The sequence below is a fragment of the Podarcis cretensis genome (genome assembly GCF_951804945.1).
Source record: "Podarcis cretensis genome assembly, chromosome: 4".
Taxonomy (NCBI): domain Eukaryota; kingdom Metazoa; phylum Chordata; class Lepidosauria; order Squamata; family Lacertidae; genus Podarcis; species Podarcis cretensis.
In genome coordinates this window covers 56,031,827-56,050,488 of record NC_137173.1, presented here as the reverse complement: position 1 = coordinate 56,050,488, position 18,662 = coordinate 56,031,827, and the positions used below count along the sequence as shown (strand labels likewise).

The window sequence follows — 18,662 nt, the reverse complement described above, 5'->3', positions numbered from 1 at the left end:
GTGGCCAAGAGGGGGAGAAAGAGCCACTGTTGCATAAGGCAAAGACCCTTCCAGTAATATTTTGATACTAATCAAAATCTTCTTAAAAAAGAATCAGAGAAGGAAGGAATTGATATCAGGCAGATATAGTCAAAAACAGAATATGGGCTAGATTAGCTGGAAAGTTCCTGGCCATAAAAAATGTTGGACCTGTGTGCTTCCCCTCTCCTCATACCATACCTTTAGGGGACCTGTGATTTCATAACTTACTAACCGGAATCTGAAACCATAAACTGATCCTCATTTTAGATCTTAGCCTGATGTAATGGGGAACTGTAGTTCCCATGATTGAAGTGCTGAAGCTTCAATCCTGTAGTTCCCAGGATTGAATTGCTAAGTCGGTAGAATGTGGACTTGACACTTGTTCCTAGTTTAGTGAACTATGGTATATTATGTCTGTACTGTGGTAGTGAACAGTCAATCATAACATATTTGACAACACTGAAATTACAATAGAGAAACAAATGTGGACAAAGTTAAAGGAACCACATTATTTAAAAAAACTATTTTCCTTTCACTTTTAAAATGTCTACATGGCTTTAAAACCATTACATGCACATAGGCTGCAATCCTAACCTCACTTACCTAGAATTAAGACCCACTGAATTCAATGAGACTTACTCTGAGTAGCCATGGTTAGGATTGATCAACTACAATTTAAATAGAACTTATGCCCAGCACTTCAGGTTAAAAACTGAAAAGGAACTTTACACAATACAATACATTAAAATTTTAACAGAATGTTGTATTAAGATTTATTGATGCTTTATTACTCAGTCCCAAACCCTGCCTGCTTTTCATAGGCATGTACATTCCAGATGGTACAATGTGTGGATGCTGTATTTCACAAGAAACTGAGAAGTCTGCTGAAACTAGGAATCCTTCTCAGTTGAAAGGGTGAAGCATAATGGCCACAACTTTGTTACAAACCACCAACCAACAAGTAATGCCAACACCACCTAAAAATAAGAAATACATGCTGTAAGACACTAGTATTCTCAGTAACTAAAACATACATATTTAAACATGTAGGGACAAGAAATCAGATTCAGTAACAACACCAGGAGTTGCAGAAAACACTTGCATAAGGATATATCTATGAGATAACTATTGATTCAGAAGAATTATATAAAGCCCAGTACCACTACTATGTGTAATGTGGAATCTCTATGCAAATGAAAGATGTGGTTAGGTGTGTGACTATGGGCATAATCCACTAAGTTCTTCCTTCTCCAATGTAAATTATGGAGTTACACAACAAACAGTGCTCTCACTGCATCTCTTATTCATTTCAACATGGTGAGCCAAGCATTATTAGCTTCTGCAACTACTCAGGAATCTGGGAAGACAGAGGTGTGACAACGCATTCAAAAACAACTCATGTATAATATTAAGATAGGAAAGATATATTAAATTCCTGGAAAAGCTTGAGAAGCATTAAAATAATATAGGCTTACCTGCCACTCCTGTTGGAAAAGCTACTAAACGTTCTAGTGGAGCTAGCCATTTGCTTGGAAGCACAGTAACTGGTTCAGAGTAATACTTCCAGATTAGTGAGATCATTAAGGCAGCCTGGAATTAAAACAATCGTTACATGCTTATGCATGAAAACCTCAAAATAAAAGAGTTCTTGTTTACATCTAGCTGCGCAATCAGCATTTCTGATGCCTAGCAAGTGCTAGATGCCTATGTTATCCTTAAAAATAACCCACTTTAAAAAATCAATACAACTACAGTCGTACCTTGGTTCTGGAACACCTTGTGACTCGAACGTTTTGGCTTCCTAACGCCGCAAACCTAGAAGTGAGTGTTCTGGTGTGTGAACGTTTTTTGGAAGCTGAATGTCCGACGTGGCTTCCACAGCTTCTGACTGAGTGCAGGCAGCTCCTGCAGCCAATCAGAAGCTGTGCCTTGGTTTTCAAACATTTTTGGAAGTTGAATGGACTTCTGGAACAGATTTCGTTCGAGAACCAAGGTACGAGTGTACTGTGACCTCAAAGTCAATGCCACACAAAGTGAGAACCCTGGCCCTCACCCCATATGACAAACATAGCCTCTTCTTGATCAGTCATCAGTTCTTGGCTTGCACTGTAACAGCTGGGAAGTCTGCATTTTCTATGCTGGACTATTCAGAGTGCATGGCACTGGACACATCTTCACGTGATTGGTTGCCAGATGAAAAGTCAGAGTAAAGGAAAGCCTATGGCCTAATTTTCACTCGGATGGTAAATCTGTGCTTGGACTATACATCTCTGGCATATATGAGTGTATTACATAACTGAATGCACCTTCATATAAAACAATACACACCAGAGAGTGTGTGTGTGCATGCGTATCACATAACTGAATGCTTCTTCATGCGAAACAATACCTGATTTGATATGTGCAGGGAATTTGTTTCCGAATATAAACACTGAATATAAAAATATAAAGGTCAGCGGTTCGAATCCCTGCGGCGGGGTGCGCTCCCGCTGCTCGGTCCCAGCGCCTGCCAACCTAGCAGTTCGAAAGCACCTCCGGGTGCAAGTAGATAAATAGGGACCGCTTACCAGCGGGAAGGTAAACGGCGTTTCCATGTGCAGCTCTGGCTCGCCAGAGCAGCAATGTCACGCTGGCCACGTGACCCGGAAGTGTCTCCGGACAGCGCTGGCCCCTGGCCTCTTAAGTGAGATGGGCGCACAACCCCAGAGTCTGTCAAGACTGGCCCGTACGGGCAGGGGTACCTTTACCTTTACCTTTATAAACACTGGATATTATGGCACATGGCTAAGGAATCTTAATCAATTTTTAGTATTTATTAAATTTGTATACCACCCGTCATCTGAAGATCCCAGGGCAATCCACAACAGAAAAGTACAAAATGCAAATACAAAATCAAACCAAAACAGGCCGATAACCCCCCCTCCCATAAACACATTTTAAAAGTCATGCAAAGTTAATCAGCTTAACTCTTGGTTGAAGAGAAACGTTTTTGACTGGCGCCTAAAGATATGTAATAAAGTCACCTAGGGAGAGCATTCCACAAAGAGAGATCCACTGCAAAAAAGGCCCATTCACATGTTTAGCTTTGAAAGGCTTCCATATATAAACCAATTTTACTTACCTGCAAAATGTAGAATACAATATTTATTACCCACTTTATTTTGGCTAGTTGAGCTGTTCGTGTTTTCACTGTTAAAAGAAACAAGTATGATTTGCATTATTTACATTAATAGGAGACATGATTTTACTTTAAACTGATAAAAATAACTTTTGTTTCCACTTTAAGGATGATTGCTTCTTTTAAATTCAAATTCTAGAGGCTATGGGTCTATAACTAGAAACGAAAAATAAAAACTAGTCTCTGGCACCTGTTTCCTTAATTTTTTTTCAAAAACATTTTGTAGTTCACAAAACACGGATATAGAAATATTAATAACACAACACTATCATTGCCTTGAAACTGACGTATCAGCAGATCCCTAAGCTTGCTGTATTTACGTTAATATGTTGTTGTCGTTTAGTTGTGTCCAACTGTTCGTGACCCCATGGACCAGAGTATGCCAGGCACTACTGTCTTCCACTGCCTCCCGCAGTTTGGTCAAACTCATGCTGGTAGCTTTGAGAACACTGTCCAACCATCTCGTCCTCTGTCGTCCCCTTCTCCTTGTGCCCTCAATCTTCCCCAACATCAGGGTCTTTTCCAGGGAGTCTTCTCTTCTCATGAGGTGGCCAAAGTATTGGCGCCTCAGCTTCAGGATCTGTCCTTCCAGTGAGCACTGAGGGCTGATTTCCTTCAGAATGGATAGGTTTGATCTTCTTGCAGTCCATGGGACTCTCAAAGAGTCTCCTCCAGCACCATAATTCAAAAGCATCAATTCTTTGGCGATCAGCCTTCTTTATGATCCAGCTTTCACTTCCATACATCACTACTAGGAAAACCATAGCTTTAACTATACGGACCTTTGTTGGCAAGGTGATGTCTCTGCTTTTTAAGATGCTGTCTAGGTTTGTCATCACTTTTCTCCCAAGAAGCAGGCGCCTTTTAATTTTGTGACTGCTGTCACCATCTGCAGTGATTATGGAGCCCAAAAAGTACCGTATTTTTCGTTTTATAGGATGCACTTTTCCCCCTCCAAAAATTAAGGGGAAATGTGTGTGCGTCCTATAGAGCGAATGCAGGCTGCCCGGCTAAGCCCAAAGTCAGAACAGGGAGATGGAGTGCTGCGGAGCGCTCCGTCTCACTGTTCTAGCTTGGGGTTAGCTGCTCAAAGCCTCTGCAGGGGCTCGAAGGGCTGTCCTCGAAGCCAGAAGTGCTCCCCGACCTGGTCTCTGAGGCTGGCAGTGGGGGAAAGCAGCGCTTTCCCCCACCGCCAGCCCCAAAGAGCAGGTCAAAAGGAACCTGAAGCCTCCGGAGCCCAGAGGGAACTCCCGCCACGCTCCAGAGGCTTCAGGTTGCCTTCACTGAAGCCTGGAGAGCAAGAGGGGTTTGTGCGCACCGACCCCTCTCGCTCTCCAGACTTCCAAGGTAGCTGCCTGAAGCCTCCGGAGCACAGCGGGAACTCCCGCTGCACTCCGGAGGCTTTGGGTGAATGCACCTTGAACGCACCTTGTTTTTTTCCTGTTCTCCCCCTCCTATGGTCCGGTGTGTCCTATAGAGCGAAAAATACAGTAAAATCTCTCACTGCCTCCATTTATTCCCCTTCTATTTGCCAGGAGGTGATAGGACCAGTGGCTATGATCTTAAGGGTTTTTTTAATGTTGAGCTTCAGACCATATTTTGCGCTCTCCTCTTTCACCCTCATTAAGAGGTTCTTTAATTCCTCCTCACTTTCTGCCAAAGTTGTGTCATCTGCATATCTGAGGTTGTTGATATTTCTTCCGGCAATCTTAATTCCGGTTTGGGATTCATCCAGTGCAGCCTTTCGCATGATGAGTTCTGCATATAAGTTAAATAAGCAGGGAAACAATATACAGCCTTGTCGTACTCCTTTCCCAATTTTGAACCAATCAGTTGTTCCATATCCAGTTCTAACTGTAGTTTCTTGTCCACATTGAGATTTCTCAGGAGACAGATGAGGTGATCAGGCACTCCCATTTATTTAAGAACTTGCCATAGTTTGCTGTGGTTGACAGTTTGTGATGACCAGCTTTTTATCTTGACAGAATTCTGTTAGCCTTTGCCCTGCTTCATTTTGAACTCCAAGGCCAAACTTGCCAGTTGTTCCTTTTATCTGACTCTCTACTTTAGCATTCCAATCCCCTATAATGAGAAGAACATCCTTCTTTGGTGTAATTTCTAGAAGGTGTTGTAAGTCTTCATAGAAATGGTCAATTTCAGTTTCTTCAGCACCGGTAGCTGGTGCATAAACTTGGGATTACTGTGATGTTAAAAGGTCTGCCTTGGATTCGTATAGAGATCATTCTATCATTTTTGAGACTGCACCCCAGTACAGCTTTTGACACTCTCTTGTTGACTATGAGGGCCACTCCATTTCTTCTATGGGAGTCTTGCCCACAGTAGTAGATATGATCAACCGAACTGAATCCATTTTAGTTCACTGATGCCCAGGATGTCAATATTTATTCTTGCCATCTCATTTTTGACCACTAGCTTACCTTTGTACATGAATCTTATATTCCAGGTTCCCATGCAATATTTTTCTTTACAGCATTGGACTTTCCTTTTACTTCCAGGCACATCCACAACTGAGCGTCCTTTCGGCTTTGGCCCAGCCACTTCATCAGCTCTGAATCTATTTGTACTTGTCCTCCACTCTTCCTCAGTAGCATGTTGGACGCCTTCCGACCTGAGGGGCTCATTTTATATGCCTGTTGTTTTTGTCCATGAAGTTTTCTTGGCAGGGATACTGGAGTGGCTTACCGGTTCCTGCTCCAGGTGGATCACGTTTAGTCAAAACTCTCCACTATGACCTGTCCGTCTTCGGTGGCCCTGCACAGCACGGCTCATAGCTTCTCTGAGTTATTCAAGCCCCTTTGCCATGACAAGGCAGTGATCCATGAAGGAGGTATTTAATATAGTCATGTTTTATATTATGCATGTTTTTTAAAAAACATTTTTTAAAAATGTACAATCAATCTAAAAAAATTAAACAGAAGTGAAAGGTAGGCTAATGATGCAAATATAAGTAGCAAGTATTTACCATGAGTCTTAAGTTTATCAGTCATTTTGTTAATCTTCCTTTCCAGTCGGGCATATCTAGCAAATTCATCCATCATACTAATGGTAGAAAGTTCTTGCTTCATGTTCTGAATTTCAGATCTCATTTGTGATTCCTGCTCAGCATCCTTTTGTAGCAATCTGGATATCTGACAAAGAGAAAGATGTCCAAACACCTGTTGATTCATCACTTTCCTCTTTTTTAAAAAAGGAAATGAATTTATTTGTTCTAAAACATGGTTACTGCTTACTTCTCTCTAAGCAGTCTTTTAGTCCCTCTCCGCAATAGCTTGATCCAAGTACACTTTGAAGCGTGCCCCAGGTTATTTAAGTGTAATGTTTTATAAGCAGAGGCATCCTAGGCTCCCTTGCACCCTTGACTAGGAGTTACATTGGCACCCCATTCCCCCCACCCTGCCCTCATGGAACAGAAACTCAAAAAGGTTTTCGTTCATGCTCCGCCAGTGAACACAGTGTGCGGGCAAACAGACTCCTAGCCAGTGTAAGGCAGAAAGGAGAGGGGTGATTTTTTTGTGCCCTTCCTGCAGGGTTTGTGCCCTTGATGGGGGCCAACCTAACCAACTACTAGGTATGTCCCTATTTGTAAGTTTCTTGGAATTTTGAATGAAAAACAATGAATAATTTACTAGACAGACCTTTGCTAGCAGTCTACCTCCTTCCCAACTCTTCAATATATCATGCTTGGACCAGAGTGTCCAAACACACAAAAACTAAAGGCTGTGTTCTCAAACTCTGAACCTAAAGATGAATGAAGCTACCTTAAAAAAAAAAAAAACACCCCTACAAGGGATGGGTTCATCTATTTCTGGTCTGCCACTTTTGATTGTTTCCACTCATGATTCTGTTCCATTTTTTACATTGATCCTCTTTTAAATCCTCTTTAAAATAAGTGTTTTAATACTATGTTTTAAATGATGGGACTTTTCTCTCAAAGCATGCATACATTTAAACTGCTGAGAATTGTGTTGCAATTTGGCAGGGACAGTGTGTCCTGTTTCACTGCTTGAGGCCAAATGGGAAGTGCCGCCCTGCTGCTACCATACCTGCTGCTGCCACAGACACTGCCTGCTCTGCTGCTGCAAGGCGCCTATTTCAGGCAAAATTGCATAAATTCTGGGTGAGATTCACCCCAAATGGATGAAATCTTGCCCAAAATTGGTGGTGCTTCTCCACCAATGTTGGAAGAAGCAGGGCACTGGGGGGGGGGGGGGCAGTTGCTTGAGGCAGTGGCTTCACCCTGCCTAGTGGCTCTGCTGGCTCCACAATTTGGAGAAAAGCAAAATTCACCAAATAGCTAGGAAGTGTGCATGCACAGGAAAGCTCATACTGATAACAAACTTAGTTGGTCTCTAAGGTGCTACTGGAAGGATTTTTTTTATTTTGCTTCAGCTAGGAAGGTGGTAAAAGATTTCTATTTGAAAGACATGCCTGCTGCATACTTTTTCCGCTGACTCCAAACCTGAACCTCACAGCCAAAGAATGTTCTGTTGTTGTTATTATATTTATTTATATCCCACCTTTTCCCCAGACTAGGAATCAAGCAATGTGGCTTGAAATACAGCTTCCATCCATAATGCCGTTTTATTCCATACACTCTCTGCCCTGAATGCCTCCACGTGCAATCAATGTAAATGGCTCCGACAGATTTTTCAAATAAAACAACAGAACGGCCGCATCCATCACCTGAATTAGCCTGCCTGCTAATCCAGAGTGACCTCGCTGCTTCCGTACTTGCGAGAACGAAAATGACTTAGGGTGGCATTGACGTTTCCTCAAAATAACCTATAGAAATTAATTGGCCTAGCTTAAGACATGTTCATTAATTTCAATGGGTCTACTCAGAGTAAAGCTCAATGTGCACTAGGCCCACAGGGAGACTCCCGAGCAAAGATGGGGCCCTCACTAGCGATCTCGGCGGCTGGGCTGGGAGACGCTCCGCTCCGCTCGACCCGCCCCGGCCGCCCCTTCTGCCCTCCCCTGAACTCGGGCCCCAGCTGGAAGGCGGCTGCCCTCCCCTCCCAGGCAGAGCGAAGGAGGCGGATCGGGGCGCCGTCGCTATGGGAACCCGGCGGGCTGACGTCACTTACAATGGAGGAGCAAGAGGGCAGGAGGATTTTGAGGAGGTTACACAAGAACACGGAGCTCAACACGAGGAGCCAGGCGCCGTCACCCGTCACGTCTCCCGTCTCCACTAGAGCCTCCTCGTCCATGTCTCAGGCCGGACTGGACGGGGGGGGGGCGGGCAGAGGGAAGGGGAAGGAGTAGAGACACGCGAGGAAGACGGAGAAAAGCGGCTGCCAGTCTCCCGCCTCCGCCAGAGAAGAATAACGGGGTGGGGGAGGGGGAGAAGGAACACTACAGAAAAGGCTCGGGCTCGCGGCCGCTTCTCAAACTGCGCAAGCGCACATCCTCCCTCTTCACCACCCCCGCCCCGTGGTTTGGATTTTTTTTTTTCTTTTTCGTAATAACAACCGCGGTCGCTGAGCTCACGCGCTCCTGTTATGTGTGCGCACATGTCACAGTTACTGTCACTCTCTTGCCGAGACAGCCTATCAAACCCGCCCAGGTGGAGGGGAGCAGCCCGCCTCCGCCTCTTCGACTTAGGAACGCATTGAAGTCGACGGGCCTCTCCTTATGGGTGGGACGGACTGTTGTGATTTAAAAAGAGGGCGCGCGAAGTGGGCTCGTCCAATAGGGACGCGCGCGCCTCGGAGCGGGGAGGGGGGCGGTGTCGAGGAGAGCGAGCGAGCGTGCGTGCGCGCGCGTCTCCCCCCTCCCTTCCCATCCGGCTGGATCCTGTTGCGGTGCCGCTGGCGCTGCTGGGATGGTCGCGGGAGGAGAAGGGGGGTCAGGCGGGCGGGCGGGCACACTCTTGGTCTGTGCGCAGGAGTGAGAGTCGGACTTCCCAGTGGGGCTGGAGTAAGAAGTGCCAGCCGCCGCCGCCACCGCTCCCGCCGCCCGACGATAGGGAACAAATAAAAGCACAAGGGAAAGCCGAGCGCCGTCGTTCGGCATCGCCGCTTACTCCGCCATGCCGAAGAGAAAGGTTGGCGACGGGCGCGCGCACACTTTAATGTGCGCCGAGAGCGCGTACTCCCTTCTCCCTCCCCGAGCTCCTTTACCCTTCTCCTTCCTCTTGTAAATGTAATATATTTAGATATAAAAATATAGGCTAGCGGACTGTTCTTTCATACTGGGGGGGGGTTCTTTTTTTCTGCGACGACTTCGTCGTGAGGGCCCAGTTTTCGCGCTCCTATTCTAGAGGGGGGAGGGGGCGTGACGGTTGTAAATGGCCGCGAGGTTCGCCGAACTGCGGCCTGTAACGTCTCGCGTGCCCGTTCAGTTCGGGCAGCCGAGGAACGACCGTCGCGCAGGTTCAGGAACGCCTAGAACTTTTACGCGGACGTTGGTTAAGGATACGGCCTCAGGTTCGAATTCTCGACACAGCGGCGGGAAGGGGGGGGGCGTGTGCGCGGTGACGTCAGGGCCCCTGGACGGTGTAAAGCAGGCGTTAATGCGCATGCGATGTTTCGCTCTACCGCCCCCGTTCCTTTCTAATACTTTATGTTCCATTGCAGGTGAACGCCGCTGAAGAAGAGGTAAGTAGGAAACATTTGTATGGTATTTTAAAGGATCCAGGAGGATTGTTAGTATTAAGCAGACCATTAATACTGTTTTCTTTTGCTTTGGTTTGCTGTAGCCAAAAAGGCGATCTGCACGCCTGTCTGCTGTAAGTATAGAATTGCATTTACTTCTTATTTACCCATTATGTTTATTGTGAATATAAGAATCAAAACGTAATAATTGTGTGGTGTTTCTCTTTCAGAAACCTGTCACTGCCAAAATTGAAACCAAACCAAAAAAGCCAGCTTCAAAGGTAAGAGGTTTGGGGGAGGGAGACAAACAAGGTGTCTGAAATCCTTTTTGGAAGCTGGCTGAAGATATTATTTCATTGTAAAATGGAGCAATGTTACTACATCTCGGCAGTAGAAGCAGGAAACTACTTTGGGACTCAAGTCACGATCGAAGTGTGGTCACTCTATGGGCCACATTCCACTAATGGTGAGGCCAAGGGTGGAAGCTGGCATGACAAAATTCATGCCCATCTGTCCCCCGATACAATTCAAGGTTCGGTACTGGAAAGATAAAAGCTGGGGCTCCTGATTGTCCATATGCAGCTGCGGCTTGAATTTGGCATGTTTTCCTGCCATGCTACTTTTGGGGGTTTGGATCCATTCAGGAATGATTAGGAGCTCCTGAACTTACCTGATGTCTGCCAAAAGTAGCATAGGAGGAAAAGGTGCCAAATTTAAGCTGTACTAAATTCAAGTCACAGCTTCAAAGGGATTTTCATTTGTTGTATTTGTACACCGTTTTTCCACAAACTGAATCATGCTCAAAGTGTCTTGCAACAAAGAAACGGATGCATTTAAAGCAAGCAGTAAAAAAACAATTTCTTAATAACGAAGCAAAACAAAAACATGGTAACGTAAATTTATGTGATAGCTACCTAGTGTAGGATAGTGGTGAAGAGTTTTCTGATGAATTGTGCCTTGGTCATGAACTCACTAGCTGGGCTTGGCCAAACCAATACAGTATATTCTCATTCTTTACCTCACCAGGGTAGCATGGGGATAATATTGTACAGAGTTGTTATAAACATTGCTAGTATATTGTATGTTCAAAATGTTTCATATACCAAAGTGCTCACTTTTCACTGTAGGCTCTGAGGCTACTTCTCTTGGTGGTTTCCCAGCTGTTTCCTCCCACCATTCCTCTCTAACCAGTCCATGCATCACCTGAAGCAACCATTTTGCTTCAGCTTCACTGAAAAGGGCAAGAACATCAGATTAATTCTATTTGGGTCTAAACTAACTGTGTTATGAACTCAGTTGTTGGTTTATTTGAACAAATAAATAATAAACCTACAGTTTAAGAAAATAAAATATTTTTTTGGGGGGGGGGGAATCCGTATCCAAAATATCTAATATCAGTTTACACAGGAAAATGGAGGGTGGTATCCAGTGCTGGGCAAGACCTATTTTAGTATTCCATATAGACCAGTGATGGCCAAACTTGGCCCTCCAGCTGTTTTTGGACTAAAACTCCCATCATCCCTAGCTAACAGGACCAGTGGTCAGAGATGGTGAGAATTGTAGTCCCAAAACAGCTGGTGGGCCAAGTTTTCTCATCACTGATATAGACTGATTGTAGTACAAACCTTGGAATAACTAAGAACAGCCTGATATGCTCTCACCATGCTAACAGCTTCATTTTTTCCAATGAATGATGCTTTGCACCATGCATAGAAATATATGCAGTGAGTCCTGGCAATGTGCTAAGACAACATGGCACTAAAAGAGCACTCTTTGGGGCTAGATGCAAATATGTGAGCCAGCATAGCAGTCCTGGCACCTTAGATCTTTCCAAACATGTTTTCATATGATTAAGACCAGTGCTTTTTCTGGGACTACTCAAGGGTGCACAATACTGGCACCTTTTTTGTCCTGGAAGAAAAGCACTGATTAAGACCACAAATCTTCACATTCTGATGAATGCGTTATTTTAAAAGACTAAATGCTGATTGTCTTATTTCATTGCAGGATAAGCCTGAGGAAAAGAAAGCCCCAGGAAAAGGGAAAAAGGGACCAAAAGGTAAACAGGCTGAAGAGATTAACAATGAGGAAGTAAAGGATAACTTGCCTGCGGAAAATGGAGAAGCAAAAAGTGATGAGGTAAATTTTATGGCTTTGTTGTGTATTCTATAGTTTTCTGGTTTAAATTCAAAATGGCTGTTTTGACTTAACTGGCAGAGAGAACGTCTCAGCATTGCCTTGTATGGATGTTGCATGAGGACACTTAAAACAAATTTAATATCCCTTTCCACTATCCCAGAGAAAATATTTATATTGGTAAAGGAGGCTAATGAGGTAGGAAGAAGTGGAGGAGGAGTTCGCATTGGGTTTCATGCCTCTGTATACCTGTTTCTGGAAATTGCAAGTGGGGAAAGTGCCGTTGCACTCTGGTTCCGCTTGCGGGCTTCTCATAGGCATTTGGTTTGCTACCATGAGAATAGGCTGCTGGTCTAGATAAGTCTTTAGCCTGATTGAGCAGGGATTTTCTTACTCTGGGTTGCTATGCATTTTAGTAAATTCTTTCATCTTCCACTAGCATCTTTCAGTAGTCACACAGTGGATCTGGCATTTTTTTACTACTAATATTCCCAGTCCGGGCTCTTACCATCCTGGATGATCGGGACAAGCAGATCAATCAGTTCACCAAACATATGGCGAGTGATATAATGAGTTTCTATTCTACATTGAATTTTTATATCATTTCAAAAGTAAGCATATACCGTATTTTTCGCCCTATAGGACGCACTTTTTCCCCTCCAAAAATGAAGGGGAAATCTGGGTGCGTCCTATGGGGCGAATGCAGGCTTTCACTGAAGCTTGGAGAGCGAGAGGGGTCGGTGCGCACCGACCCCTCTCGCTCTCCAGGCTTCAGGAAGACATCCGCAGCCTAGGCAGCCCTGCGGGAGTTCGCGCAGGGCTGTCTAGGCTGCGGATAGCAGTCTGCCGCTCCGCGCGAGGGGCGCCCTGAAGCAGAGCGCCCCTCACACTGGGCAAACATCCGCAGCGTGGGGAGCCCTGCAGGAGTTCCCCGCAGGGCTCCCCTTGCTGCGGATAGCAGCCTGCTGCCCGGCGCGCAAGGCGCCCTGAAGCAGAGCTCCCCTCGTGCCGGGCAGACATCGCAGCGTGGGGAGCCCTGCAGGAGTTCCCCACTGGGATCCCCACGCTGCGGATAGCAGCCTGCCGCCCGGCGGGCAGGGCGCGTTGAAGCAGAGCGCCCCGCGCGCTGGGCAGACATCGGCCAGCCCCACAAGCTCAGGGGACAGCAGGGAGGCGCAGCGCCGCCATCCCGCTGTTCCTCAACCTGGTTCAGTTTCCCCGACCTAGTTTTGGGGGGGAAATAAAGGGAATTTTTTTTTCCTTTATTCCCCCCCCCCCAAAAAAAAAACTAGGTGCGTCCTATGGGTCGAAAAATACGGTGCTTAACAAGATGTTTTATTTCTAAACTAGTCAGAAACATCATTGTTATGAAACACACAACTATTTCAAGTCCTTGAATTTAAAGTTACTCTGTGCCAATTGAAATGAAGCCTAAGGACAAGCATTAACCTAACATTTTAAGTATAAGCTTGAGTATTTGGAAAGTTCATCATGCATTACAAAGTTCTGCATGGAATTTGTATTGTCCAGTAATTTTATGAGTAAATGTATTCTTTGTTAACCACAAAATAATCTTTTAGCAGGATATGAGTGCAGAATGAGTATCTTTGATGTGACTATATCATAAGAAAGCTTGATGGATTTTTAGTGAAATTAGTATGGAAAGCAGTACTGAGCATTCCTGAAAATCCACAGAAACAGAATAAGATAACTCAAACTATGGCTGTGAACTGAAATACCATGATGGAATATGAGGTTCATCAATGTGGGGCTATGTGTTCAATATTTTACTGTCGATAGACCATTAAAAGCAATGTTTTTCTACTTGTGGATTGTATATATTAATCCTTTGTGGCCAGTCACTCTCAAACTGGTTAATAAAAATGTTTTGGCTCTGTAATAGCATACAAAAATTATGTTGATCCTAGCTTTCATGTTTAGATTACCAAATAGTTTTTAAAACAATGTTTTAATAGTCCTTGGGTTTGAACTTTGAAACATATGTATATAACCATTGTTACGTTAAACTTTTTTCTTTTTTCAGGCCCCAGTATCTGATGCAGCAGGAGAAAAAGAAGCAAAATCTGAGTAACATCTTGTACAAAGTCTCTTAATCAGTGGTTTGTTTGCCACCATCTTGTACAATTCAGAGGAATATTTTTATCAACTATTTTGTAAATGCAAGTTTTTTAGTGGTTTTAGAAAAGACATTTTTTAAGCATGAGGGGATCCCTCCCTCAATATCCCATTTAACGTAGTTTTGAGTGTAAATGCTTTGTTTTTAAAAGGTAAAAATCATGTACTGGTTGTCTCTCTATATAACCAGCAATTAATGGAATGTTAGATTAAGGAGAAATTTCAAAATATTGATTACTTACAGTGCTATCCTATACATGTTTACTTAGAACTAAATCCCACTGGTTTCAGTGGTACTTATTCTTTAATAAGTGTGCATAGGATTGCAGCCTTAACATTCCAGAGGCCAGGGTAGGCAACTTGCAATTTACATGTGGCCCTTTAAAGCTATTTTTATGCAGGACTTCAGTTACTTTAAATTTAGCTTTGTTTCCTTAAATTTTTAGCCTTTACAAATAAATTTGAATATATGATGGAAATATATGCCCAGCATATGCCAGTATCGTCCCCAGAGGCAAACAAGTTGCTCACACCTGCTGTATACTGTGGGATGGTTTTTGTAATTGTTAAAAGAAGCATAGCACAGATAAAACGTTGACATGGTGACAAGTAGGAAAATGTCTTTACACTTAACACGTATCCCCCTCGATTTGTCATCAGTAGAATGCTTCCTCAGAAAACCCAACTTGTTCCCTGGTGTTGGATCTCCCAAATTTGTTTTATCTGTGACAAGAGTTATTTTTGGTAGTGGTAGTTTATTTTTTCAACAGCTTTGTAACGTGTTGTGAACGGTTGGAAATCTGGGTGTGTAGTGTGTGTGGTGTTCAATTACTGAGTAGATAAAATTTCTGGTTAAGCAGACATGACTTTCACACGACAGTATTTGAGACACTGGTACTTTTCTACTTTGAATTAATGATCTATCAAAGAAGTCATAATTGTCAGATGACTGGTTTACATTCAAATTATTGGAAGAAGAATCAGTACAAATAGTTAATGTCTGTGGTTCATCAAACAAGATCCAATAAAATATTGGTCATAAACATTTTGTGTTTCTCTTCGGCTTGACTGAAAAGTAACTGGGATGTAGATTTTTAAAAACAAGCAAACGTGCAGTTGTATTCCTATAACATAAGCTTTCACTTTAGTGAATGAAATTTCAGTAGTCTATGGTTTTATAGCCATCCCCAGTATCTGTTGTATGGCAGCTTAGGTATTATACACAATGTTTCTAGCCTTTTTTTGCATGGAAGGAGAGTTGGAAAGATAAAGTAATGAAGAAACTCCATTGATCAAGCACACAAAAGTAAATGTGGTCCTTAACTTTTGCTTATCTTTGTTTGACTCATGAGCACAGCATTGCTGAAAATTTGTTAGCAGCAAGCTCTTCTAAGAAGTGAAATTCACGTGACAACAAACTTGAAAACTTTCTCAATGGTAGAAACTTGCCTATATTCCCCTTTATTTATATCTCCTCTCTTTATAGTCCATATAGGACTTGGAACAACTACCGAGATCAATAATAAGACAGTCTATACCCTCAGGTTTACAATCTAAATCAACAGAAATGAAAAAGGCGGGGGGGAGCAAACATCACAATTTTAAGAATTTCTAAAAGTAAGTCCTATTCAGTAAATCAAAGGGACTTATTCCCAGATAAGTGGTGTTGCAAACCTAAGGCACTAGTTCTTATATCAACAGCAAAAATGAAAACGGGTCCCTCCCCTGAGCTGATGTGTTTTCTTGGTTTCCTAATCTCTTCTGTCTGATGAAATGGCTGCTGCCTGACAGGTGACATTTAATGGAGTGGTAAGCCTGATGGAGCTAGATTCTCAGAGCTTTAGTAAGCACTGTACAGTTTTGCCATTATGTGAAGTTCTCAGAATCCAAACAAATAGCACAAACTTTGGAACACTTAATACTCTACTGAAAACTCCTTTTTCAGTAAGACAGGATCAGTGGCACAGAAAGCATAGCTGCTATTGAAATAATATGTGAAGGAGAATGTTTGCCCTGTAAAACTTGTAGGTAAGGAGAACAGATGAATACAAGCTTGTTTTTAATACCCTGACATAGAAGCACTGTGCGTCTTCTGTCCACCATAGAGATAGTTTTTTGCTAGTTGGATAGGGGGATGGGACTTGTAAAGAGATCCAACACATCTTAACAATCATAGATAGTGACACATCGAAGAACAAGCCTTTAAAGCCAAGACTTGCCAAAATATCTCTTTTAAATGTGGGTTTGGCAAGGTATCTAGTATAGAGCAGCCTCACACCCTGATAATTCATGAGAAATTGGTGCAAGCAGTTAAATATTTCCACAGAAACTTATTGAGGCACAGGAAGAACAACACATCCAACTTGAGTGACACCAACTTCCATCAAGACCTATTGCAAGATACGAGTTCACTTGCAATCAGTGAGCCATCTGGAGGCTTCTACTACAATAGGCTATTAGAATATGAGTAGTCAGGGACTGTCCCTCTGGAAGCTTTAGCAGCACATGCAGAAAGGAGCTTCAAGCAGCTTGGCTAGAAGCCAAGTCTTACAGAATCTTGTCTTCTAGAATCACATTTGAAACCATCATGTCTTGGAAAAAATGGGGAACACCATGGGAAAGCCTATGTGAACATGGAAAGTCAACCAGTCCAAGGAGATTGAAGATCCATCAGGTGAAATACACTTTTGCTCTAGATGGAGTACTTGAGGGGGGTGTTGATTGTCAAGCAATGGAGGTGACAATAGCCTCCACTGGTGTGGTTCTCCCTCCTGCAAGGCTTTCCTGAAGGTTCCAGTTGCTCTCTCCGCCCCCCCCCCCCGAACCATTCTTTTCTTTCCTGTCAATTTATAGTCTGCCCTGAGTACTTTGCATAGTTCAAAAGGAGTACTTTGCATAGTTCAAAAGAAGTGACCCTGATTATGGCCAATAAGGGTCAAAGACTTTGCTCCGCATACTGTGAAACTACTGAAGTCAGTACCAGAGGCTTTCTTCCTCTGGACCTCTTCTATACTCAGTCTGCTTGTCACTTTGAAATTCTTAACCCTGAAATTCTTAAACCTTTATTGACATACACAATTCCAATAGGGTTCGGTACAATAAAATCCTCAAAACCTGCATCTTACACTTAAGTTAATGTACAACATTCACGAATCCTCATTGTGTGTTGCAGAAACCTGGCTACTATCTCCATGTTATCCCCATCCTGATTAAATGTAAGGAAGGCTACTGTACATTTGTCTGAATGCCACTCCCTAGGGCCTAGAACAACCAACTGATAAACCTAGGGTAGATCAAATAGATACCAAGGGCAGTGCAAAAGAACTTGTGACTGATTCGATTTGTCTTATGTCCACAGGCGCATTGTCTCAGAGTATTTTCTTTTTTATATATATAAGATATTTATTGAAATTTTCCAGAATAATACATTGTAAAACAACAAAAAAGAAACAGCAAAAATACAAAAATAGAAAATAAAAATAAAAACAACAACTAAAAACACATAAAAGTTCCCTTTACCTATTTTCTTTTAACTTATTTTCCGGACCTCCTCATACCTCCCTTTCTTATATTCCAATTCAAATTATAAATTCAGCAAATCCTCACCATTAGTTTTTGCTTATTTCAGAACCTTATTTTCCATTGTATTTTCAGGAATCTAGTAGTGTGGGATTTGTGAGGACCTCAGCAGCTACAGGGGCGTTGTGGTTAAGGAGATGCTGGTGATGTTCTTTCCAGCACAATGCAATAGCTTGTTTATCTTTTAGAACCATACTATATATCACAAAATGTCAAAATAACCAACAATAATGCTAGAAACATACAGCTTAACTGAATGGCAGTAGCTACAAACTACACCCAAGCTTACTGAAATTAGAGTCCTCATACAAGACCAAGTCTTGATCGTGTATTCTGGAGCTGCAGTACTGAATAATGTTTCTCCATATAGGCTACAACCTTCTCTGTCAATGGACAGTTATTAATTTAGGCCTGCCTTGCAAAATAAATTTTCATAAGTTACTAGCCCACAAAAGCTGTTATTAGTCATCCTGCCTGTACAGGCCTATTCATGGTGTGTTACCTTATTTTATTTAATTTATGAATCTCCTAAATTATTGAAGCAATTTCACAAGAAAGAATAAGGCAATATGAACATCCACAATAAAAGATATAAAACAATTTTGTTTATCAAAATGTTTTCCAATTCAATATAGATACCAACTGGGATGAAAATCACTTAGGTGACTTCTTGAAAGATGGAGGTTTTCAACAGGAACTGAAAAGTATATGCCTGGTATGTAATGGGTGTTCCAAGGGGTAGGTGCCACTATGCTAAATGCCCAATTCCTACAGAACCAACCTTCTGATAAGGTATCTACATGAGGCCCTCTAGTGTGGTTGGGTATATAAGATGTGATCTTTTAGGTATCCTGGTGCCAAGCTGTGTAGGGCTTTTGTACACCAATGCAAAACTAGAATATTAACAGGTTCCACCCATGCAACCTTTTTACACATTCATTTGCAACAAAACAAGAAGTATTATTGAGTTTTCCATTTTGCCTGAACCAGGAAAC

At 42.9% G+C, this 18,662-nt stretch overlaps 2 protein-coding genes across 2 annotated transcripts; one reads left to right on the top strand and one right to left on the bottom strand.

Annotated features, from left to right (window-relative positions):
- Nucleotides 1-763: 763 nt before the first annotated feature.
- GET1 (guided entry of tail-anchored proteins factor 1) lies at nt 764-8,894 on the bottom strand. Its single transcript, XM_079974981.1, has 5 exons — nt 8,308-8,894; nt 6,183-6,348; nt 3,143-3,210; nt 1,497-1,611; nt 764-998 (listed from the first exon to the last, which is right to left on the bottom strand). Exons 1-5 carry the CDS (start codon nt 8,428-8,430, stop codon nt 925-927), a joined length of 546 nt encoding a protein of 181 aa, XP_079831107.1. The 5' UTR covers nt 8,431-8,894; the 3' UTR covers nt 764-924.
- A 200-nt stretch (nt 8,895-9,094) lies between these two features.
- Nucleotides 9,095-15,133, top strand: HMGN1 (high mobility group nucleosome binding domain 1). Its single transcript, XM_079974990.1, has 6 exons — nt 9,095-9,266; nt 9,799-9,819; nt 9,921-9,950; nt 10,047-10,097; nt 11,824-11,955; nt 13,997-15,133. The coding sequence occupies exons 1-6, from the start codon at nt 9,252-9,254 to the stop codon at nt 14,042-14,044; spliced, it is 297 nt and encodes a 98-aa protein (XP_079831116.1). The 5' UTR covers nt 9,095-9,251; the 3' UTR covers nt 14,045-15,133.
- Nucleotides 15,134-18,662: the final 3,529 nt, after the last annotated feature.